The 24,967-nt window shown below is 36.9% G+C and overlaps 1 protein-coding gene across 1 annotated transcript in view; it reads left to right on the top strand.

Moving 5' to 3' along the window:
• The window catches only part of CDK14 (cyclin dependent kinase 14), an 835,387-nt gene that overhangs the window by 538,779 nt on the left and 271,641 nt on the right, over positions 1-24,967 (top strand). The window contains exon 8 of the mRNA XM_007939825.1: positions 15,211-15,334. Within this exon, the coding sequence (XP_007938016.1) occupies positions 15,211-15,334 (124 nt within the window). The remainder of the gene's footprint in view (positions 1-15,210; positions 15,335-24,967) is intronic.

Here is a 24,967-nt window from a genome sequence, read left to right as displayed (position 1 = left end):
ATCTTTCCTGAAGAATGATCCATGCGCATTGAAGTAGAAATATATTGTGCTATTTTTGAGTGGAGGTGGAGTATTCTGTGTATAGCTCTGATGGCACAATTGTTACGTGCTTGATTACTAACCAAAAAGTTAGCACTTTGAACCCACTAGCCGCTCCATAGCAGAGAGATGTAACAGTCTGTTTCCAGAAAGATTTATGAAGTTGGAAACCCTATAGGGTCACTACGAGTCAGAATCAACTAAACAGCAATGGATTTTGTTTTGGTTATGTTCTATATGTGTCTGTTGAGTCTACTGTCATTCAGGTCTCTGTTTCCTGGTTGATATTGTTGCTAGATGTCCTGTCCAATACTCAAAGTGGTGTATTGAAGTCTCCAACTATTTTTGTATTATCTTTCCTTCAGTTCTATCAGTGTTTGCCTTATATATTTGAATGCTCCAATGTTGAGTGTATTATGATTGTTAAATCTTGATTGACTGTTTCATCACTATATAATGTCCATCTTTATTTCTTCTATCAGATTTTGTGTTAAAGTCTCCTTTCTCTGATAATAAGGTTCCTACTCTAGCTCTCTTTTGTTTATTATTTGCATGGAATATTTTCTCCTATCCTTATACCTTCAAACTATTTGTGTTCCTGGGTTGAAGGTATGTCTCTTGTAAATAGCACATAGTTGAATCATGTTTTTTATCCATTCTACCACCTCTGCGTTTAGATTGAAGCATTTAGTCCACTTACATTCACTGTAATTACTGATAAGAAGTGATTTATTTCTGCCATTTTGTTATTTGTTTTCTGTTGTCTTAAGTCTTTTTTGTCTGTCCTTTAATACTGCTTGCTTTTGTGTATTGTTGTTTTATTATACTGGGACTGTCTGGTTCCCTTCTTTCCTTTTGTGATGTTCTTTATATATTTTCTTAGTGGTTTCCATGAATATTACACGAAAGAGCTTGTATTTGTAACATTCTAGATTAAGTTGGTACAAACTTAACTTCAGTAACACATAAGAAATTCTGTATCTATACCGTTCCTTTCCCCCATAGTTCTTGTTGTTATCATCACTAATTACATCTTTATATTTCATGTGCTCTGTAACACAATTTTATTCTTTCCTTTTATATATTTGTTATTAAAAACCATGAAGAACAAAACAGTATTAAATACCTTATTACTAGCCCTTATACTTGTTCATGAATTTCCCTTTATTAGGGCTCTTTCTTTTTATGTATGTCTTTGTATTACTTTCTAGTGTCTTTCCCTTCCACGTACAGAACTCCCATAGGTGTTTCATTGTATGGCTTATCTGGTGGATAAACCTTGGTTTGTCTGGGGGATGTTTTAATTTCACCTTCATCCTTGAAGGATAGTTTCACTGGGGGTAATATTCTTGGTTGACAAGTTTGTTTGTTTGTTTTTCCCTTAAACACTTGACATATATCATTCTAGCCTCCAACATTTCTGAGGAGAAATCAGCACTTAATCTTATTAGGGATGCTTTCTATGTGACTGTTTGCTTTTCTCTCACTGGTTCCAGGATTCTCTCTTTATCTGTACTTTTTGAGGGCCTAACTGATGTGTCTTGGTGTAGATCTCTTTGAATATTCTGTTTAGGGTTCTTTGAGCATGTTGGGTTTGTAGATTCGTGTCATTCATTAGATTGAAAAATTTTTGTGTAATTATTTCTTCAAATTTTCTTTCTGTCCCTTTCTCTTGCTCTCTCATCTTTTTATGGATTTCCCATGATATATTAAGTCTTTTGATGTTATCCCATAATTCCATTAAACTGTGCTTAGCCTTCTTGAGCCTTCCGTTTTGTTGTTATTCAACATGTTATGTTGACTGTCTTTTCCTCTAATTAGCTGATTTTTTCTTCTGCCTGATTAAATCTGTTGTGTTTCTTATTTCAGTTGTTGTCTGTTTCAGTTGCCGTGTCTCATTTTGGAGATCTTCATTTTGTTCTTACATTGTTTTCCTTATTTCTTTTAGTTCTTTGTCTGCATTTTCCCTTAGTCCTTCAGTTATGTTTAATATTGTTGTTGTTGTTGTTTTGTTATGTGATGTGGAGTCAGCCCTGACTCATAGAGGCCCCTGCATGGGCGTTCTGTAGCAGTTTGCAATAGGCTTGTAGCCAGTGTTGTCTGGGTCAGGGATATTCTGACACACTCCACATGGACCCCGGGGAGGTCAGTCTTGTTGCTATCAGAGGCCCCCGGAGTATGTTGGCTATCGACGTAACCTCCACTTAACATGCCTGCTTCTTAGCACATAGTAGCCTTGGTCAGCAGTCCTTAGCACTGACTGAACGAGGGAGCAGACAGACCTGAACTGACTCTCTGAGAGGTATGTCCTCTTGGTTTCGGAGGCCTGAACTGTGGAGTGTGCAGGCAGGCAGGTAGAGTATTGACTATAAGAGTAGACTCAACTGCAGGGGCCTTCTGTAGCAATGCACAGTAGTCTTGTAGCAGGTAGTCTCCAGGTGAAGGAAGTACAGTATACTCCAAACAGACCCCCAAGGAGGTCTGCATTGTTGTGGAGGGTCTGTCTTAAGCAGAAGCTTGAGGTTCTGACTCTGTACAGGAAAGGGCTATGGTAGTAAGAGAATAAAACTCTTCTTCTGGGGCCACTGCCCCAGTTCACAGCAACTCGTGTCCCGCATGGCTAGAAAGGGTGGGGATAGTGGAAGATGAGATTTTCCTACCACATGGAACTCATTGATTTTTTTTTTTTTTTAAATTTTGCCTGTCTGCAGATCCCCACTGCTTTCCTCTGTTCTGGAATTCAGAGTTCCTCAAAGCCAAGCACTGTCTCCTTGTATTTTTTGTTGCATTTATGGGAGAAGGTCAGGGCAGTGGTTTGTTTATGCCACTCTCCTTCCAGAATTCATCATGCTGTTTCTTTTTAGTTCTAAAAAGCATGTATCAGTCAAGTCAGTTGCTTAATTCTGAATTAGATAGATAGGCAGAAAGTTGACAATGACAGGTCCTGAGAAGACTAGATTGTTTGAATTCCTTGGAACTACTATTTCACTTTTTGTTTGGGAAATTATATTGAATAACTAGTAAATACAACAGTGGAAACTTGATCATCTTGTCTTCAAGAGTTCCTACTCATGTAAGTATTATTTCTAATGCTAATTTTAGGCTGATAATCAATTTTATTAAAGAGAAGACTCAACCTTCACCCTCCCTACTTTCTTTAACACATATACAAACTCCAATAACTTGGGAACATACTTGCTATAGTAGAGCTTCTTTTACAGAAGTTGGAAAAACAAAACAACTGTCTTACAGGCCTTATTGGTTCCTTGTAAGTCTCCCAGATCTAGATCCTATGGCATCAATCAGCCTGTTCCTTGGAGAGTGGAACAACCACTTGTTTGGTAACCACCATTGCATTGAAGCAGGAGGAGAGGTCAGAATGGAAAGCTGACTTACTTGGCAAGCTCAAGGATTACAGAAAGGATTATAGAAACTATGCAAACAAGGAGGTCTCCCAACCTTCTGAAACTCATATTTTCAGTTACTTCTTTCTAGAAAGTTATCATCTTGAGAAATAGCATATTATCATTCAAATATCTTAGGTGATGCAAATTAAATTGTCATTATATTATCTAGGAATAATGAAACATAGTAAGTATCTCAGGACATTGAGAGAGTAGAACAAAAATCCAGAAAGTTGAATGGAAAAACTCAAAAAGAGCAGAAAAGTGTGACAAGGTGAACTTCCTGCAACTCAGATTTTCCAAAAGTTGTACCTACTTGAAGTACACAGCACAAGGTTGAGTTTCCTCTCTGACTTGATGTCCTGGCTTGCATATATGTCTGTTTATCATCCCACTAGCACACTGTCATTGTTATGTGCTGTCGAGTTGACCCTGACTCATAGCGACCCCTCCTTGGATTTCCGAGGCAGTATCACTATAGAAGTAGGATTGCCCAACCTTCCTTCCGAGGAGTGGCTGGTGACTAGCACACTAAGTAGTGTAAAATATGTTCTAGGTGACCCTTGAATTATACCATAATTTTTGATATCTGGGGTTTTATTTCTCTCTCCTTTGTATCTTTGTAGGAACCCTGATGGCACAATGGTTAAGTGCTGGCCTCCTAATTGAAAGGTCGGCAGTTGAACCCGCCAGCAGCTCTGCAGAAGAAAGATGTGCCATTCTGCTTTTATAAAGATTTATAGCCTTGGAAACCCTGTAGGACAAATCCATTCTGTTTTATAGGATCACTATGAATTGGAATTAAATTTATGGCAGTGGGTGGGTTTATAACCTTCTAAGTATTTTTTTTAATAAAGTTATGGTTTAAATATACATAACAAAATATACATCATCATTTTTAAAAAATCAGTGCTTAGAATTTCAACAATGCTTTGTAAAATAGAAACTATTTGGGTGTATATTGTATACATTTGTTACAAATTAAATGTGATATTTTGAATTAGATATTTCAAAGCACTACTAAATTCAATGAATCATGATGAATCATTCTGTGGCTTTTAAAAATTGAAGTAGACAATATTGCACATCTAATCTGATCCATGTTATATAATATTTTGACATTCATTAAATAGTTTTGGGACTCAAACTTTCTAATTATTTTTCATTTCTAGAAAGTTGAAAATATGGTTAACTTAATATTTGTGCACCCTAGGGAGCTCTGGTAGCATAGTGGCTAAGACACTTGCCTGCTAACCAGACGGCTGGCGGTTCAAACCCACCAGCCACTCCTCGGAAGGAAGGTTGGGCAATCCTACTTCCGTAGTGATACTGCCTCGGAAACCCAAGGAGGGGTCGCTATGAGTCGGGGCCGACTCGACGGCACATAACAACAACAACAACATGGCTTTTTTTACAGCATCAAACATGGGACATAGTATTTATTACCCATGTGTAACTTTGGTTCATGACTTCAACATTTTCTAACCTTGGGTCTACACAGTGTGTCTCTGACTTTAGTCAAATAGTACAAAAACTTTTATTTTAGCATTACTCTTGATTGTGGAAGTCAGAGCAAGACAAACAGGGGTTCAACTGTTTGCATTACCCATTTCTTGCTTTGTGTTCCTTTGGCCAATTCACATAATTTCTCTGAGTCTTTTTTTAAATCTGTGAAATAGTGATAATAATACCTGCCTGGTAGAGGTGTTGTTAGAATTAAATTATCTAATGGCTATGAAGCAGTCAACACAATGTCTATTGTGGTAAGACATGATGTCTATGTGGTAAGTACTCAATAAAAAAAAGCCAGAAAACCAAACGCACTGCTGTCGAGTTGATTCCAACTCATAGCAACCCCAGTTGGGTTTCCAAGGCGGTAAATCTTTATGGAAGTAGGCTGCCTAGTCTTGCTTCCACGGAGTGGCTGATGGGTTTGAACCACCAGACTTCTGGTTAGCAGTCAGATGCCTTAGGCACTGTGCTACCAGAGCTCCTTAGCACTCAATAAGTGCCTGTTATTTATAGTTTTTGATCGTTAGACGCTCTGCTACTTCTGTTACTCATAAAACGTAGCATTCATATAATTTTACAGCTTGAATGGTACTAGAGATATCTAAGATTTAGTTAGTCATTTTCAAGATGAGAAACCTAAGATAGAGAAATCCTGAGCTTAGTCCCTAGTTGACAGAATAGCAGGTTGACTATATTTGTATGATGGTACAGATAAGGCATATGGTTCATTGCTAACAGCTCTAATAGGCCTTCTGTCCCTGGGGGGTACAGATAGCTAAGCATGGCTACTAGTCAAAATTTTGGTGGTTAGAACCCACACAGCTTACTTCAGAAGAAAGATTTGGTGATCTGCTTCCGAAAGGTCACAGACATGAAACCCCTATGTAGAAGAGTCCTACTTTGCAACACATGGGCTTGCCATGAGTTTGAAAGGACTAAACGACATCAGGTTCTTGGTGGATTATATCTTGAAAGACCTTACATGTTTTAAAGAAGTTGACCCACATCTTGTGTTACTGCAAGTTGTTGTTTGTGCTTGGTTTTTATTAAGTGGCACCATATATATTAAATGTTGCATATATTTCATACCATTCACTGAAGCTAAGAATTCAAGACATAAGGACAAAAGGCTTCTTTTGATCACACATCGAAGGTGGTGAGGGGTTATAAAACCTTGCTTACTGCAGGTACCAGTTATTCTTCTGAGAAATAAATACAAGATATTGAGTCTAATAATGTGTACCTTTAAAAACTTACTTTAAAAGTTCTGGTAAAAAAGACCCTATCTTGTTGTTTTTTACCCATTTAAAGTCAAAAGAGTTTCAGAAAGAAATAGATGAAGTATTAAGGGTTATTCCCAAGAAGAGTATGTTATGGCACTGAGAATATGAGCTGCTTTCTGCTGGAGATGACAAGACACTGGGGTATAGATAGATGTGCTGCTGGCAAGAGTATCCCTATTCATCATATCATTGCTAGTTAGGACATTTTCCCATTGGGATTTTTATTTCAAAAAGGAAATATATTCAAACTAGAATATAAATCTTCAGTGATCACACTGAAGAATTTTGAGGAGTCTCTTTTTATAAATGTTAAACAGAATATCCTGAGGTGCCAATCAGGGTATTAGGAAGCCCTTGCAGCTCCTGCAGTAGAAAGGTGGGAAGGGAGTTTCGAACGTGTTAATTTATTGTCTTTAGTACACAAAGCTGTCTTCTGCTGTGTTACTTATTCTAAGAGGATTTTAAATGGCAAAAACAGAAATTCAGGAATCATATGCTGATTATATAATATGTTAATGCAGGCTTTTACAAAGCTAGATTCACTTAATAATAAAAGCACTTTGATTACATTGAGTGCATAATTTTATCCATCCATGTATTTATTATACATCCACTACATATAAAATACTGAGGCTTAATGGAAAGTTCACAAGCAGTATATGAACTACACGTTGTGAGATAACATCAAGCACATCAAAAGAAAGCAAAAGATCATTAAAATGATAGAAAAGAAAAAATAATGCCAGAAATGACTCTGAAACTTACCTGAAATGTAGAGTAGCTAAGCAAAAGGAAGAAATGATGCAAAGAGCTAAACAGAAGATTTCACAGGATGGCTCAAGAAGATAAAGTGAAGTATTATAACAAAGCAAAGACCTAGAATTAGAAAACTAAAAAAAGAAGAACACGTTCAGCACTTCTCAAGCTCAAAGGACTGAAGGAAAATTCAAAGCCTCAAGTTGCAATATTGAAGGATTCTAGGGATAGGAAACTGAACGATGCAGGAAGCATCAAAAGATGATGGAAGGAATGCACACTTAATGTATCAAAAAGAATTGTTCGAAGTTCAGCCATTCAAGGAAGTTGCATATGATTAAGGGCTGATGGTACTTTTGGAGAAGTCCAAGCTGTACTGAAGAAATTGGCAAAAACAAAGCTCCATAAATTGCCAGAATACCAATTGAGATATTTTCAATAAACAGATGCCACATTGGAAGCATTCTCCTGTCTATGCCAAGAAATTTAGATAGCTACCTGACCAGGTGACTGGAAGACATCGTATATGTGTCTATTCCAAAGAAAGGTGATCCAACAGAATATGAAAATTTCATTAATATCACACTTAAGTACAGTTTTCCTGCAGAAAAATGATTTCACCCGTACTTCAGCAGGGAAGTACCAGTATTTCAAGCCAGATTCAGAAGAGGATGTAATATGAGCGATATTGTTGCTGATGTCAGATGGATCTTGGCTGAAAGCAGAGATATCCAGAAAGATCTTTATCTGTGTTTTATTGACTTTGCAGAGGTATTTGACTGTGTGGATCATAATAAATTATAGATAATATTGAGAAGAATGGGAATTCCAGAGCATTTAATTGTGCTCATGAGAAACCTTTACATAGACCAAGAGGTAGTTGTTCGAACGTAACAAGAGGCTACTGTGTGATTTAAAATCAGGAAAGGTGTGCATCAGGATTATATCCTTTCTCCACACTTAATCTGTATGCTGAGCAAATAATCTAAGAAGCGGGATGTGAAGAAGAACTCAGCCTCAGGATTGGAGGAAGACTCATTAACAACTTTCAATATGCAGCTGACACAGTTTTGCTTTCTGAAAATGAAGACTTCAAGTGCTTACTGATGAAGGTCAAAGATTAAAGCCTTCTGTATGGAGTGCACCTCAACATAAAGAAAAAAAAAATCCTCACAGCTAGACCAATAAACAAATCATGAGAAATGGAGAAAATATTGAAGTTATCAAGGATTTCCCTTTATTTGGGAATGCTCATGGGAGCAGCAGTCAGGGAATCAAATGACGTATTGCTTTGGACAAATCTGCAAAACACCTCTTTTAAGTGTTCAAAAGCAAAGATGTCACCTTGAGGAGTAAAGTGCAGCTAACCTTAGCCATGCTATTTTCAATCCCTCCATTGCATGCAAAAGCTGGACAATGAATAAGGAAAACTGAAGAAGAATTAATGCATTTGAATTATGGTGTTGGCAAAGAATATACCATATATTCTGGTGGCATAGTGCCTAAGGCATTTGACTGCTAACCAGAAGTCTGGTGGTTCAAACCCACCAGTCATTCCTCCTTGGAAGGAAGATTGGGCAATCTACTTCCGTAGTGATACTGCCTCGGCAACCCAAGGAGGGGTCACTATGAATCGGATCCGACTCGATGGCAGAGTTTGTTTTTTTTTTGGTTATGGACTACCGTAAGAATGACAAATCTGTCTGGGAACAAGTACAGCCAGAATGATCCTTAGAAGTGAGAAAGGTGAAACTTCATCTCATACTTTAATATGTTATCAGGAGGGACCAATTCCTGGAGAATGACACCATGGTTGGTAAAATATAGAGTCAGCAAAAAAGTGGGAGATCCTCAATGAAATGAACTGACACAGTATCTGCCAGAATGGGTTCAAAAATGGCAACCATTCTGAGGGTGGTGCAGGAGCAAACAGTATGTCATACATAGTACATAGGGTTGGAACAGACTCAACAACACCTAACAACAGCACCAATTCGTTGACATAGGTAAGTTTCTTGTGCTCTGAGAGACTGAGTTTTCTCATTTGTTTGAATTTAAAAGAAGAATAAAAAGTACAGATGGAAAGATAGCTTGGCATACTGTGGTGGTTTGTAGGTTGCTATGATGCTGGAGGTTGTGCCACAGGTATTTCAGTTACCAGCAAGGTGTCCCCCATGGTGGACACGTTTCAGTGGCACTTCCAGACAAGGAAGAGAGGCCTGGCAATCTACTTTCAAAAATTAGCCAACGAAAGCATTATGGATCACAACAGAATATTGTCTGTGGTAGATGAGGGCCCCCTAGGCTCTTGCCAGGGATAGGAGGAAATACACTCAAAATACATAGGGGCTGCAACGATGGATTTTTGCGTATCAGTGTTTGTAAATATGATTCCGGACTGGGCAGCATTTCATTCTGTTGTATGTTAGTTTCTATGAGTCTGAGCAACTGACAACAATAAAAGAGTCAATAATATATGTGAAAGCACTTTCAACAATCTTTAACATAGAATAAGCCATTTATTAGTATTAATCTCCCTTTCTTTCCAGTGCCTGAGATTCCATAGCAATTTACCAGTTCTATTAGCAAGCAGCAAAGCTGATTCTTAACTATTACTTTGGTGTGATTCCGTCTTTGGTGGTCTTTATTGTTTCCTCACAGTAAAAATAAATCAAGTATAAATTGTTGTGTCATGATTTATATAACAGCCAAGTGACTTTCTCAGAGAAATGTGTTGAGAGTTAGGTACAAAAATTTACTGAGCTCGGGAAAGTTAGGTAATTGCTTGGTTGTCTGAAGAAGCTCCCAAGACTTAAATCATTCCCAATGAGCAGGGGCCTTCTGTTTAACTCTTTATTGCCTTTGTATCTCTAGCTAGCAGTGTGGATTCTCTTCAGCACATTAAAATATTATTTGTAAAACACCATGTTTTATAATGGTTTCAATGTTGTTGAAGTCCTTGCCCCTGTCATTTTTATGGTGTTTGTGTTGTTCGATGCAGAACCTTTTTTTTTCCCCTACTTTTACTGTGGTAAAAACACAAACAAGACAGTTGCCAACATAGCAACTTGACCATTTACAGTTCAGGAATATTGATGATGTTTTTCATGTTGTGCCGCTATTATTGGTGTCTTTTTCCAAAATATTCCACCACCATTAGCATAAACTCAATGTCCCCAAAACAAAAGCTTCCTCTTTCTCTGGCAAGAACTAATAATTTGTGTGTGTGTGTGTGTGTGTGTATTGTTTTACACCCCACCCTACCTGGGAGTTTAGACAACCCCACCACTACCACTAATCCCTAGTAGCCAGCAAAGAAAGTTTCCTTCCATGTATAAACTTTTCCTTGACTTTTTACAATGGTGGACTAATACAATATTTGTCCTTCTGTGATTGACTTATTTCACTCAGCATAATGTCCTCCAAGTTCATCCACATTATGCGCTGTTTTGCAGATTCTACATTATTCTTTAGGGTTGCATACTGTTCCATTGTGTGTATGTACTGCAGTTTGGTTATTCATTTCTTGGTTGATGGCCATTTAGGCTGTTTCCATCACTTTGCTTTTGTGAATAGTGCTGCGATGAACATGGGTGTGCATGTATCTGTTCATGCCCTGCCTCTCACTGTTTTAGGATATATACCTAGTAATAGCATTGCTGGATCTAATGGTATTTATATTTGCAAGTTTTTAAGGAATCACCGTACTGATTTCCACAGTGATTGAATCATTTAACAGTCCCACCAGCAGTGTATGAGAGTCCTATCTTTCCACATCCTCACCAGCATTTGTTGTTTTCTGTCTTGTGGAACTTTGCTATTAATGCAGGGGTGAAATGGTATCACATTGTTGTTTTGATTTACATCTCACTAATGGCTAATGATCACAAACATTTCTTCATGTGTGTTTGCTGCCTGAATATCTTCTTTGGTGAAGTGTCTGTTCATGTCTTCTGCTCATTTTTTAATCGGGTTGTTTGTCTTTTTCATGTTGACATGCTGGAGTTTTCTATAAATTTCGGAGATAAGTCCTTTGTCTGATATCTTATTGCCAAACATTTTTTCCCATTCTGTAGGTTTTCTTTTTTACTCTTTTAGAGGTCTTTTGATTGATGCACATAAGAATTTAACTTTTAGAAGGTCCCATTCATCTAGTTTATCTTCTGCTGCTTGTGCATCTTACGTTATTCAGTGCAGAACTATTTAAGTGGCAATGATTTATTTCTCTGTCTGCTGTTCCCAATAAGCAGTGAATTCCTCAGTGCAAGAACCACAACTTACATCTTACTCATCTTTGTTTGCATGTTTCTTGTATGACATAGCATGTGGCACTTGGGTGGCCCTTAATATATCCTGAATGAATTGATTCTGTGAAAATTTGTTTTGACTTTACTTTCTGCATTGCTCAAAGAAGTAACAATTTTTGTTGTTTGAGCTATAAATTGTCACGTTTTAGTTTGTCACGGGGCTTAGTTTGTCATGTATACAATTATAATTGGAGTGTAGTTGCACCCTCTTCTAACACTGGTTTTCTTAATCTTTTTTAATGTGATGTCCTATTTGAATGGCTTCTGTATTAGCATGAGGATTATGTATTTTCACTAATTAGTAAAGGTATTAGAAGAAGAGCCCATTGGGACTGCTTGATCTATCCACTTCTGCCCCTAGCTTCTAGAGAATTCCATCCTAGAGTTTTCTATCTTACTTGTTTATTTTTATCTGAAGCTATCCAGATGTCGCTAAATTCAGTTCACTAATAATATTACTGGTATGAGAGTACTAAGTATGTGCCCAGATATGAAGCTGAAGAAGGAATGCAATTTAAGGAGGCAGGATAAATACTATCCTTTGATAGTTGTGTGCAGAATTGGTCCCTGGAGCACACTTCACACAGACCGGTAGAAGTGGTGAGGGCCTGGGGAGGTGAGTTAGGGAAGGCTCCAGGGAGGATGGATTCTCAGCCTGGTGGTTCAGAGCCACTCAAAAGGTGCCTTAGAAGAAAGGCCTGGTGATATGCTTCCGAAAGATCACAGCGTATGGAGTGCAGTGTACTCTGCATACAGGGGGTCAGCAGGAGTCATAATTGACTTGATGGCAACAAGTCTTGGTTTAGACAGAGGGAAAGCAGGAATAAAAGTACAGAGGTGAAGAGCAGCCTGCTGTGGGTGTGGGTAAGGCTGCTTGGAATCAGGTGATACAGAGTAATGATACCTGAGAACCTTGTTGAAGTCAGTGTCAGCTCAATGGCCTTAAGGATATGTTATTTAAAAAAAAAAAAAAAAAAGCGACTGCCATCAAGTGGGATCCGACTCATAGCGACCCCTCCTTGGGTTTCTGAGGTGGTATCTCTATGGAAGTAGATTGCCCAACCTTCCTTCCAAGGAGTGGCTGGTAGATTTGAACCACCAGCCTTCTGGTTTGCAGTCAAATGCCTTAGGCACTATGCCACCAGAGCTCCCCTATAGACCCTTAGGGGATTCGTATACATGCATAATCTTTACAATATAGATTCTTATTTAGTGTTATCTAGAGAGGAAAGGCAAATTTTCAGCAAGGTTCTGAATCAGAATGAACCGGTTTGAAGCTCTGGCAGGCAGAAAGGGTAATCATGTGTGTGTGTGTATGCTGCAGACAATAAACATCATAGCTAATAATGGAGTACTTCTGATGAATTGCACATTGTTTTAAGTGCTTTGCATATATTAATCTGGAATTTGCAGTCATACTCCCTGGGTTTGAGTCCTGGCTCAGCCATTTAATCGCTGTGTGTTTTTGAGGAACTGCACAGTTTCCTCATCAGTAATATGGGGTTAATAGTGGTATGTAGGAGCTCTGGTAGCATAGTGCCTAAGGCATTTGACTGCTAACCAGAAGGCTGGCGGTTCAAACCCACCAGCCACTCCTCAGAAGGAAGGTTGGGCAATCCTACTTCCGTAGTGGTACTGCCTCGGAAACCCAAGGAGTGGTCGCTATCAGTCGGGGCCGACTCGACAGCAAATAACAACAACAACAACAGTGGTATGTAGTTCATTAAATGGTTACACTGATTAAATGAAGTAATATTTGTTTTATGCATAGAAAAACAGCTGAAATAATTGCAATGTGTTTGTTAAATTCTTAAAATTCATTGCATTTTAAATAAACAGTTGCATTCTGACAAGTGTCTGCTAGGTCCCAAAGATTAGTTATCTTCTTCCACAGTAGCCAAATGTTTCTTTTCAAAATCAATTTATTTCTGAAGTTAAGTTTATTAGCTATGTAGTCTGCTTTTGTGTGTTTTTAATTTTTTAAGAAAGCTTTTGAAAATATACCAAAACCAAAGCAAACCCATTGCCATCTAGTTGACTCTGACTCATAGCAACCCTGTAGGACAGAGTAGAACTATCCCACAGGGTTTCCTTTATGGGGGAGCTCTGGTGGCATAGTGCCTAAGGCATTTGACTGCTAACTAGAAGACTGGCGGTTCAAAGCCACCAGCCACTCCTTGGAAGGAAGATTAGGCAATCTACTTCCGTAGGGATACTGCCTTGGAAACCTAAGGAGGGGTCGCTATGAGTTGAATTGACTCAACAACAGTGAGTTTGGGTTTTTTTTTTTTAATCTTTATGTCAGCAAACTGACACATCTTTCTCCCATGGAGTGGCTGGTGGGTTTGATTGCCAGCCTTTCAGTTCTTAGCTGAGCACTTTAATCACCCTGCCACCAGGCTTTCCTCTCGATTTCACAGCACATAACAATGATGATTTGAAAACATACAGTGGCTTTATTTGTTCACGCCTTCTCCCTTCTAAATTGAAAGAAGATGGATTTTCATAGAAATCATAAGCTTTGGACTTCAGGATGCAGGGGGTAAGAGAAGTGAGAAGTAAGGATGGAAGCTGCTACCGATGGTGCCCACTGAAGTCTTTCCATCTGCTGTGCAAGAGGATTGAGACAAGGAAAAGTCTCTTGAGCTTCATGAGCCTCTATTTTCATCTAGATTAAAACAGAGTGACTTCTACTTTCTGGAACTTAGAAACTGGAAATAATACTAGACCTTCTCTGCCCCACAGAATATTATCATGCATAAACTTGAGATGAAATCATCTTTGATTTCCACTAGTCTCCTTGTAAAAAACTTACTTGGTTTTCATAACCATTAGTTAGAAAATATTCCAGAAGTGCCAGCTTCCAGGGCCCTTACACAGTAGCTAGTCTTTTCCATCTGAACATTCTGGAATAGTCTTACACCATCCATCTTTTAAAACTCTTAAAATTTTCCTGAAATTTGGTTACTAGCTGGTTATATAGAATATTATTCTGGTGGCACTTAAAAAATAAGAACATTTGTTTTTATTTTTGTCTTAGGAGATTGATAGAAAAACTGCATCAAATCAGATTATTTTGACAAGTAAATTATTTTTTTAAAAAATCTCTTTTTCTCAAGCAGATTATGGGAAATCCCAGTGAATCACATTTTTTTTTAATTCTCAAAATAGGAACATTTTATATGATCCAATATGAAATGTCACAGACAGGCCATCAGTCACTTCTTAAATTATTTCTTGCCAAAGTATTGTTCTTGATTTCTGTTTTCTGACTTCTTTTTCCCTGTAGATTGGGTCTCCTCTGTAATTAGTGAAGGTACATGTCTGTCTTTAGGCAACAGTCTAATCTCTGTGGCCATATGTGCAATAGCAATATAATTACAGTGTAGTATTAATTAGACCATGTGACTGGTTCTTCTTTTAATTATTTCAAATCATCTTATCTTTCTATTCCTTAAATCATGTTAATGGGTAAATCCATGGGTACCATGTTTGTGGCGTTTCTGTGGAATCAAATATGCACATTCACATAAACTTGGTAAACAAATCTGCTTCTTTCATCTTTATAATATTATGGATATGTTTTTCACTCTCTCAAACATCATTGTAGGCCTGAAAAAATAGATAAAGAATTGATTCTTTACATTTTGCCTAATTTATAGAGTATAGATTGAATCTCTCTGACTGAAGAGGTCTTAGTTGACGGAGTAGGTTGTTAGGAATTCTCAGATTTTCATCTTAATGAATTAAGGAAGTGCATGCTTATACTGCATATTCTGCTTAAATAATGTGGTAAAACATTTAATGATGGATACACATTTTCACTAAATACAAGACCTAGGCAGACTGTATATAGAAACTGACATTTATTTGTATTCAAATTTTAACTTTTGTCTCCCTGTTTTTCAGTTGTTTTTATTTCAGTTGCTGCGAGGGCTGTCTTACATCCACCAGCGTTATATTTTGCACAGAGACCTGAAACCACAGAACCTTCTGATCAGTGACACGGGGGAGTTAAAGCTGGCAGATTTCGGTAGGAAAGCAGTTAATTACCAGTCTATTTTGTCACACTGTGAGAATGCCAGGCAGATGGTGGCATTGCATTTGGTGAGGTGCATAACTTATTCTGTCATCATAGATCATGGTAAATTTTTTTCTGGAGTGAAAGATTTTTTTTTTTTTTTAATATAAACATAATGGTATATTTTTAAAGATTCTATCTTAATTTTAAATAATCATTAGCATAAGTAAGATTTTATAATACAGATTGCCAAAAGAGAAGCAGTGTTTTTTTTATTGTGATATTTTATATATATATATATATATATAAAATATATATAATAATATATATATGTTGTTTTAATGTGCCGTCAAGTCGGCCCCGACTCATAGCGACCCCTCCTTGGGTTTCCGAGGCAGTATCACTACGGAAGTAGGATTGCCCAACCTTCCTTCCGAGGAGTGGCTGGTGGGTTTGAACCGCCAGCCTTCTGGTTAGCAGTCAAGTGCCTTAGGCACTATGCTACCAGAGCTCCTTCTGATATATATATATAGATAGATAGATAGATAGATAGATATCTATATATATATAGATAGATAGATAGATATCACCATTTCTACCATTTTTATCATTTTTATGCATATGCAAGTGGCTGGTAAAATTTTGAAAAATAAAATACATTTAAAGAAATGTGATCATTCCACATTTTATTACGAAAAAGTCAAGCATACTCAAAAACTGTAGGGTAGTATTAATATATCCCCATTACTCATCACCCAGTTTTAACTATAACACAATTGCCAAACTTGAAGAAACCTGAATTTAAACTTTTGAACTTTTTCGGGGCATCAAAGGATATATTCAACAGAGCATGTTGCCCTAAGGCTGTACACATAAAAACTCAATGCTTTTGAGTCAGTTCTGACTCATAACAACCCTATAGGATGGAGTAGAACTGCCCCATAGGGTTTCCAGGTGCCTAAGGCATTTGACTGTTAACCAGAAGGTTAGCAGTTCAAACCTACCAACCACTCCATGGAAGGAATATGGGGCAATCTACCTTCGTAAAGATTTACTGCTTTGGAAACCCAATGGGGGTCACTATGAGTTAGAATTGACTTGATGACAGTGAGTTTTTTTAATCTTAGTGGAAGCAGACTTCTACAACTTTCTACCATGTAGTGCCTGGTGGGTTTGAACTGCTAACCTTTCGGTTAACAGGGTAGTACTTAATTACTGGACCACCAGGGCTCCTGCTTGAAGACTTTAATAGCTTAAAAATCTAGAAACATTTTTAATCTTTCCAGAGTGACTGTTGTTTCAAGAGTTTTCAATAACATTGCAAAAGTTGGGAGACACTTGACCCGATCCCATTCTAAGTCATTCCTTCTTGGAAGTTTGAAGATTGACCTCTTCCAGTTTACAAGCTTTACTTCAAACTCTGTCTTTGAGCAACTCACTGCCAATCTGACTAGCAACCGCTACTTGTTGTATCCTCCTTGATCAAGTCTGACATTTCTGAATTGCCCTGGCTCCGTCATACCAGAGTATGTTGACTTGATTGCCAAGCCAGAAGAATGCTTGCAGGTTCATGTGTTGATATTCTATCACCTCAATTATTTTTGAATACCTACACTGATTAGAAATTTACTCCATTAAGATTAGAATGAAAATATTACTCTTGGGACATAAGATGTCGGAGGTTGAAATTTGGGCTTTTGCTGAAATATGATAATCTTTTCCCACCCAATCCTCAATAAGTAAAAGAGGATGGAAAATATTTGTATCTATTGAAGATTAGTATACTGTTGAATACCATTGCAATAAATCTACTGTAAATTATTTTTTATTTTGTGCATTATTTTTTCTTAAAAATGAAATAAACGTTTGCATGACTATTGATATATTGGGAAATTTTCTTATTTGTCCTTTCCTCACCTAGTTGTAAAAATGATGCAACTAGATGTGTGTATGTGCATATGTGTATATATTGTTTTTTGCCTGATTTTAGCATCAAAGTTATACCAGAGAGCTAGATGCAAAGTCTGTCACAAAATAACAGGAGTTCAGGTGAATGGAGAAAAGAATAAGGCTTGTAGTTCCTCACATTCAAGATTTTGATTGGGCTTTACTATAAATATATTATGTAATTTGCCAATCTCAGTAATTTAACAAAACTTTATAGTGATTTTATTATGATGTGCTAAGATTCTATAAGGCATATATTGGGATCAGTAGTTGCATTGGAATTTCATTGTACTGAACATTTTTTGGGGTATATTTATAGAATGCCTTTTTATAAAGTTGATTTTGTCCATATAACCAGAGATACAATGGCATTGTCTATACATCCTTATATGGGATTATATATTAATTTTGAATTTTATGTTGATGTTTTTGTTACATTTGGAACAAAATGTTTGTAAATTCAGTTTAAATATTATGAATAAATGGACATTTTATAGTATATTCAGAAAGAAATTGAAATGTAATTTAAAAATTGGTTTTTTTTTAGAAAATGGAAAATGTAGGAAGTATGAACAACCCAGAGATGAAAATGTTAACATTCTTTTGTATATTTTCCCAGTATATTTTTTCTCTTTCTCCCCCTCCTTTTAGTCTTTTCTTGCTTCTTTCACACGTTTTACATATCCTCAAAAAATGAAGCATAGTATTTTGTAAGCATTTTTCACAGAATAATATTTTGTAAACATTTTCTCATGTTATTAAATATGACAAAACCATTTAGAAAAGCTAAGATTTTTTTCATTAATTGTCCAACCCTAGTCTCTTATCAGTACCTTATCAATGGACATTTTGGTTCTAATAATTAGCTATCTTGCACAGTCCGGGAGCTCTGGTAGTGTAGTGCCTAAAGCATTTGACTGCTAACCAGAAGGCCGGTGCTTCAAACCCACCAGCCACTCCTCAGAAGGAAGGTTGGGCAATCTACTTCTGTGGTGATACCGCCTTGGAAACCCAAGAAGGGGTCGCTATGAGTCAGATCCCACTCCACGGAAATGTGTTGTGTTTTGTTGTATTGCTTACACAGTCCTGTACAACCTTGTGGAGAAAGTGATATATCCTGTAGTTGGAATATTGAGTTTCTTAAAGTGTCTGCTTCTTTAGACCAGACTGCTCTTTGGAAAGGGTATTCCTATATACATCCTGTCAGTGTCACGGACTGAATCTTTTAGCTTGGAACACTCCCTTGGCATCGTTCCTGCGCATAATGAGGGAGACTCATTCACCAGCTAACAATTTCCTCCAATTAATTGTGCATTATTTTTGTCTTTTAATTTAAGACATGCAATTAACTATGATTTACTGTGTTTGTGCACATGTGTGTGTCTGAGATGAAATAAACAGTGGAAATTTCAAAGAAACTAGGTAGTCAAAATGGGATGGATATAGGTAGCAGAACAATTAGAAACATGAGGATTGATACAGAAAGAGCTTTAGATATGGTTTCTTTTTTCTACTTTTTTTCTTTTAGTGAGCAACACCTTAACATTTTAAGAGACAGAATATAATCTGTATAATTGAAAACCCATATTGTAAATGCTATTATAGTCTATTTGCAAGACACTTAGTTCATTGTCTCTTCAACCTAGTAAGTAAGTGTGTCTATCCTTATATTTCTGAACCATACATGGAAGTCAGAGAGGAAAAGAAACTCACCTAGGCTTGGTAACACCAGTAGCTAGTTGCAAAGCTGCTGTGATCCTTACCCTTCAGGCTCAGGTGAGCCAAGGTGTTTATATTTACACACATAGATATTTTACTTTACAGGGATGCCTGCTCTTCTAGTATATTATTGATCAATATATATGTGCTGTTTTCTGCATATAACAAATACAGCACATGTAGTATGAAAATAGATTACACCAAGACTAAAAAAACCCTCACTATAATTTGAAAAACATTTTGTTACTTGCCTAATTCAATAGAATGAGGTAAACACCTTGGTACTTTGGAGAATTTGCATGTTGGGCCTAAGCCAGCTTAAACAGAATGCAGTTCTGAAGTATGTTGTTGTTCTTAGTTGCCATTGAGTCGACTCTGACCCATGGTGACCCTATGTGTGCACAGCAGAACTGCTCTTTAGGGTTTTCAAAGCTGTGACCTTCTGGAAGCAGATTGCCAAGCCTGTCTTCCGTGGCACCTCTAAATGGGTTCTAGTTGGCAATTATTCTGCAAGTAGTCAGATGTGTAACCATTTGTGCTATCCACTGACTCCAAGGTGATCAAAGTACTCTAATTATCATATTTGGTAAGCAAAGTAATATTTAAGCACTTACTTGAGCCTTATTTTCCATATGCATTTTGAATGAGTAAATTACACATGACTTAGAATGTCTTGAGCTTTTTTCTAGTGAAGAAGTTTGGCTGGAACTTCTGCCTACATATATAATAAAATAATGAACTTATGTAGACTCATTTTCCAAAAGAAGGCTCATCCTTAAATTGTCTATGAGAAAAATATTTCAAAACTTTTATATTGCCTGTTTATGCGGCTTTTTCCCTGCTATTATATCTTGTTTCTTCTTGCATAGTGTCTTGTAGCCAAATCCCAGGTTTGTTTCCACATCAGAGCCTTGGCTGCTTCTGGAGTGCTCTTCCTTCTGCTTCTTAGGTAGCTGCCTCTTTCTTATCATGCAGGTCATAGTTCATGTATCCACCTGTTCAGAGAGACCACCTTTTCAAAAATAGAACATTTCTCTTTCCTATCCAGATTAATTGCTTCAATAGTATTTACAGTGCAGTGAAATTGATCTTTTTTGTTTGTTTATCTGTTTATTTGTTGTCTCCCTATTAGATTGTATGTTCTATGAGAGCAGAGTCTTCCTATAGTCTGTGCTGTGACTGGAACCAGGTTTGGTACATCATAGGTGCTCAGCAAGTATTGGTTGAAAGAATAAATAAGTATGAATGACTAAATTGAGTAAAACCTAAGACCTACTAGAACTCAGTAATTTCTGTTTAATTATTTTGGCAAACTAAACCAAAAACCAAATGCATTGCTGTGGAGTTGGATCCAACTCATAGCGACCCCTCCTTGGGTTTCCGAGGCGGTATCACTACGGAAGTAGATTGCCCATCCTTTCTTCCGAGGAGTGGCCTTCTGGTTAGCAGTCAAATGCCTTAGGCACTCTGCCACCAGAGCTCCTTTTTGCAAGCTAGCACTTAATAAATTAATAATCTCTTTATCAGTGCTGTCCTGTTTGTACACAGTCAGGAGTGAAGATGGAGTTAGATTATTTTGGATAGTGCAGGAACCATGAGACTCTTACATATGGGCCCTACACACCAGAGTATATACTATTTTTATAACATCAGGTTACATAAATGAGCATCGCTGAGTGAATGTAAAAATGTATATGAAAGATGTCTAAGATTCGAACTTCCTACTCTGAAGATTCTAAATGATTTGTCTACTTCTAAGCTGGACTATATGAAGAATGCAGCCATCAGGTTTGGAAGAAAACTGACAACCGGAGATATGCAGATGACATAACCTTGCTTGTTGCAAGTGAAGAGGACTTGAAGCACTTAGTGATGAAGATCAAAGACTATAGCCTTCAATATGGATTACAACTCCATTTAAAGAAAACGAAAATCCTCACCAATGAACCAATAAGCAACATCATGATAAATGGAGAAAAGATTGAAGTTGTCAAGGATTTCATTATACTTGGATCCACAGTCAATTCTCATGGAAACAGCAGTCAAGAAATCAAACAACGTATATTGCATTGCACAAATCTTCTATAAAAGACCTCTTTAAAGTGTTACAAAGCAAAAATGTCCCTTTGAAGGTTAGGTGCACCTGCCCCAAGGATGGTATTTTCACTAGCCTCTTATGCATGTGAAAGCTGGACAATGAATAAGGAAGACCGCAGAAAAATTGATGCATTTGAATTGTGGCATTAGTGGGGAATATTTACTGTACCATGGACTACTAGAAGAAGAAACAAATCTGTCTTGGAGGAATGCTCCTTAGAAGCAAGAATGGCCAGACTTCGTCTCCATCATTTTGCTCATGTTATTAGAAGGGATCAGTCTCTGGAGAAGGATATCATTCTTTCTAAGGTCCTTTTCAGTGCTCACGTTTATATTGAAGTTTTCTGAAATCATTAACTTTCTAATAACCAGCTATTTCAGCTTACGAAATCTGGTATCAGTACAGTACCATCTCTTCCTTTGAACCTAATTTTTTTATTCTAGCTTCTGGAAATCCAAATAGATAGAAGCCAGTTTAAAAATAAATAAATAAAAGGTCACATAGATAGGAGCTGTGCTTTATGATGTGCATTGAGATCACATTAAAATAAAATTATTGAAGTTTGACAAGTAAATATATAAATAAATTCATTGAGAAATTAATGTTCATTTGCAGTATAATATTAAGCTTCCATGTAATTGAGATTAAAACAAAATAGATGAGTCTTTGAATTGCAGTTTCCCACAATTCTTGCAAGATGATGCTAGTGTCATCCACTAGCATGTCATCCACCCAGACATTCTTCTGCTATTCTTAGGGGTCCTGGCCTAGCTATATTAAAAGACAGGTTAAGTTTGCCTCGGAGAAGAGAGACCAGGAGAGCTCTGTTATATAAACATTTAAGGTCATGGCTTATTTTGCTGACTTTCTAATGCAGGACCAAGTTAAACAGCTCTGTGGTTTTAATCAAGTAAAATTATACAGGTCTCTCTCCCACCAAATGTCTAAAATATTAACTTCTTAATGTTGGTAATTTCTTCCCACAGGCTGTACCTTGTCTAGATTTGAGAAAAGAAATTACTGCAAATCACATTTTAGAATAATTTACAAAAGACATCAGAGATGTGACTCTGCAGAGCACATGGTCTGTGCATAGTTTGTTTATTATGTACTTTTCAGAATTCACATAAGGAATAGAAAACAGAAAGAAATCAAGTTCTTTCAGATGCAGAGTTGTCAGTGTGAGAAATATAAAATCTCTGAATAGAAGCCTGTTAGTCTTAAAGGGACAGACCTGTAACTTTTTTTTTTTTAAATCATAAGCATACACAATTCACCATTTCGTAGTTAGAAATTCAAGATTAGAAATAACATAACTCATTCATTATAGCCTGTTGGCTTGAATTTTGCTGTATGTTTGTCTTAGAATGTATTTTGTAGTAGCAAAAACAGAACCAAATAATAAAAACAACAACAAAAAAAACCTTTTGATACTCAGTGAAATATCACTCCACTTTTAAAAAGCTCTTTGAAAAGTTCAATGCATAAACAGTTTTAATACACACTTTAGGCAGTTCCTCTCAAGCAGATCTGAAAGCTGAAGGAATTTAGGATAACTGATGTTAAATATGAACCAGAGAGAGGACTATTTTTTCTTTCATTTCTCCCAATCTAATTAAAATTCTAAACGAAAAAACATATAATTTAAAATTTATCAAATAGATTATGAAGATTCAATGTTTGGAATTTTTAAAATTTGATATATGAAATAGACATAGTTATTTCCTCTTGACTCATTATTTTAAAGATGTAGTAACCCTTTTGAAAAAGAGATGTTGAAATTAAAATTATCTTCTCCCTGATTTTGAAATCACTTAGCTTCACCATTGAAATTGTAATGTCCTTTTCGTTCCCGTAAGTTTTTCTTTTTTTTATATCCAGAAGAAATAATGATAATGATGATGATAATAATTATATTTAATTTAATTATATTGATTTTATGCTTTATGTTGTCACTGTAACCAGACATGTTAAAATGCTTAATAAAAATTTATGAGAAACCATATACAGGAATAAGAAAAATATATGTGAACTACAGCTAATAGGCATATTCTACTCTATGAGAAATCTATCTGTGAAATATCTCTCTGGTCATGCTCCATAAACTAGTTTGAAGCAGTGTGGCTAAGAGTTTGCTCTTAGAATGCCAGCTTGAAACGTCATGGAAAATGAGGACATTTGAAAGTGTGAGCTTAGTCTTGGGCAAATCAGAGGTAAAGGGGAAAAAAAAAAACTCAACTGCCGTTGGGGTTTCTGAGGCGGTAACACTACCCAACCTTCCTTCCGAGGAGTGGCTGGTGGGCTTGAACTGCCAGCCTTCTGTTTAGCAGTCAAATGCCTTAGGCACTATGCCACCAGAGCTCTGGAGGTAAGGAGACATCTTTAAATGTAGAACAGACTGCTACTGAGAGGCATCTTCCTATTCTAGACTGTCAGTGGAAGCTTTCTGGGCAGAGGGGTTTCAATATGCAAATCTATGTGTGTGTGTGTGTTCATCTATTTCACACACACACAATATGAGGGTATAATTGCATAATTGTTGGCAGTAAATCAGATAGGTGATGCAGGATATGAATTGAAATATCCTAAGAATGTATCCTCCTCGGAAGGAAGAATGGGCAATCTACTTCCGTAGTGATACTGCCTCAGCAACCCAAGGAAGGGTCACTATGAGTCGGTCCGACTTGACGGCACATAACAACAACAACAACAAGAATGTATCCGAAGAAAAATCTTCATATGAATGGCTGGAACCCTAAGTACTGGGTATGATACCAAGAACGGAAGAGTTGTTAGGTGATGTTAGGAAGAGTAGCAATGGACCTTATAATTACATAACACACACATGCTCTTCAAGGCAACAATGATTAACACTGGAACATGAGAAAAGTATAAAAGGATGATTAGAGATTAGCGGTTCATCAATGTCCCTTCTTTATGGATCCTCCCCCATGTCTTACTCTATCTTTCAAGAAGTCACATTTTAAAACCAGGCTTCAACAATATGCAAGTCAATACCTAATGTATACAAGAATCTTGGGCAACAATGAGTCATTGCAGTCTAATGCACATGCTTTCTACAGTTTCTACTGAAAGCAAGAAAAGCAAACTTGCTACTGTGGGAAACCTGCAATATACTATAAATTCTGAAAGTGAGAAATCCTTTTTAAAAAATTGGATGTTTGAACATTTTTCCTCACTGTAACACTATCAGTTCAGTACTGGCTTGGTTTCTTCTTTTTTTTCTTAATGCCACATGTGTTGGTTTGTAAATTTTGAAATAGTGTAAATTTATAGTCCCCTGTTGCCATCGAGTCAATTCCAACTCATAAATGACAGAGTACAACTGCCCCATAGGCTTTCCAAGGCCATAATCTTTACAGAAGTACACTGCCACGTCTTTCTCCCGTGGAGTGTCTGATGTGTTCAAATTGCCAACCTTTCGGTTAGCAACTGAGTGCTTAATCACTGCACAATCAGGGCTCCCTATATTTATATTACAAAATTTTCTTCTCATTTGAATAATTTCTTCTGCTGAAATAATTACAGTTAGGACGTTTCTTATTTCATTTTGTCATAGAGCAAAGCGACAGAGTCTTGTTGAAATTAAAAGTAAAGAGCTTTTATTGACGGGCAAGGCAGTTTGCAAATTGAGAATCATAAAGTCCAGAGGATTCTGAACTAAGTGATCAAAAGAGTAGACAGTTCAGAGAGTATTTATAAGGAAATTCGGTAAAACTTCAGTGATTGGTTGATGTTTAGGTAATAGAAAATTAAGTGATGGTACATCTGTATGAGAGTATGTATGTTTCTGAAGTTTTTTATATTTTGTTTTAAAGTTAGAATCTTTTCATTCAGTTTACTGGCCTTGAAATAATCGT

The sequence above is a fragment of the Orycteropus afer genome, unplaced genomic scaffold (genome assembly GCF_000298275.1).
Source record: "Orycteropus afer afer isolate SDZICR_OR568_19922 unplaced genomic scaffold, OryAfe1.0 scaffold00063, whole genome shotgun sequence".
Lineage (NCBI taxonomy): Eukaryota > Metazoa > Chordata > Mammalia > Tubulidentata > Orycteropodidae > Orycteropus > Orycteropus afer.
Note: the sequence above shows the minus strand (reverse complement) of the source record. Positions and strands in the feature narration are given on the sequence as shown.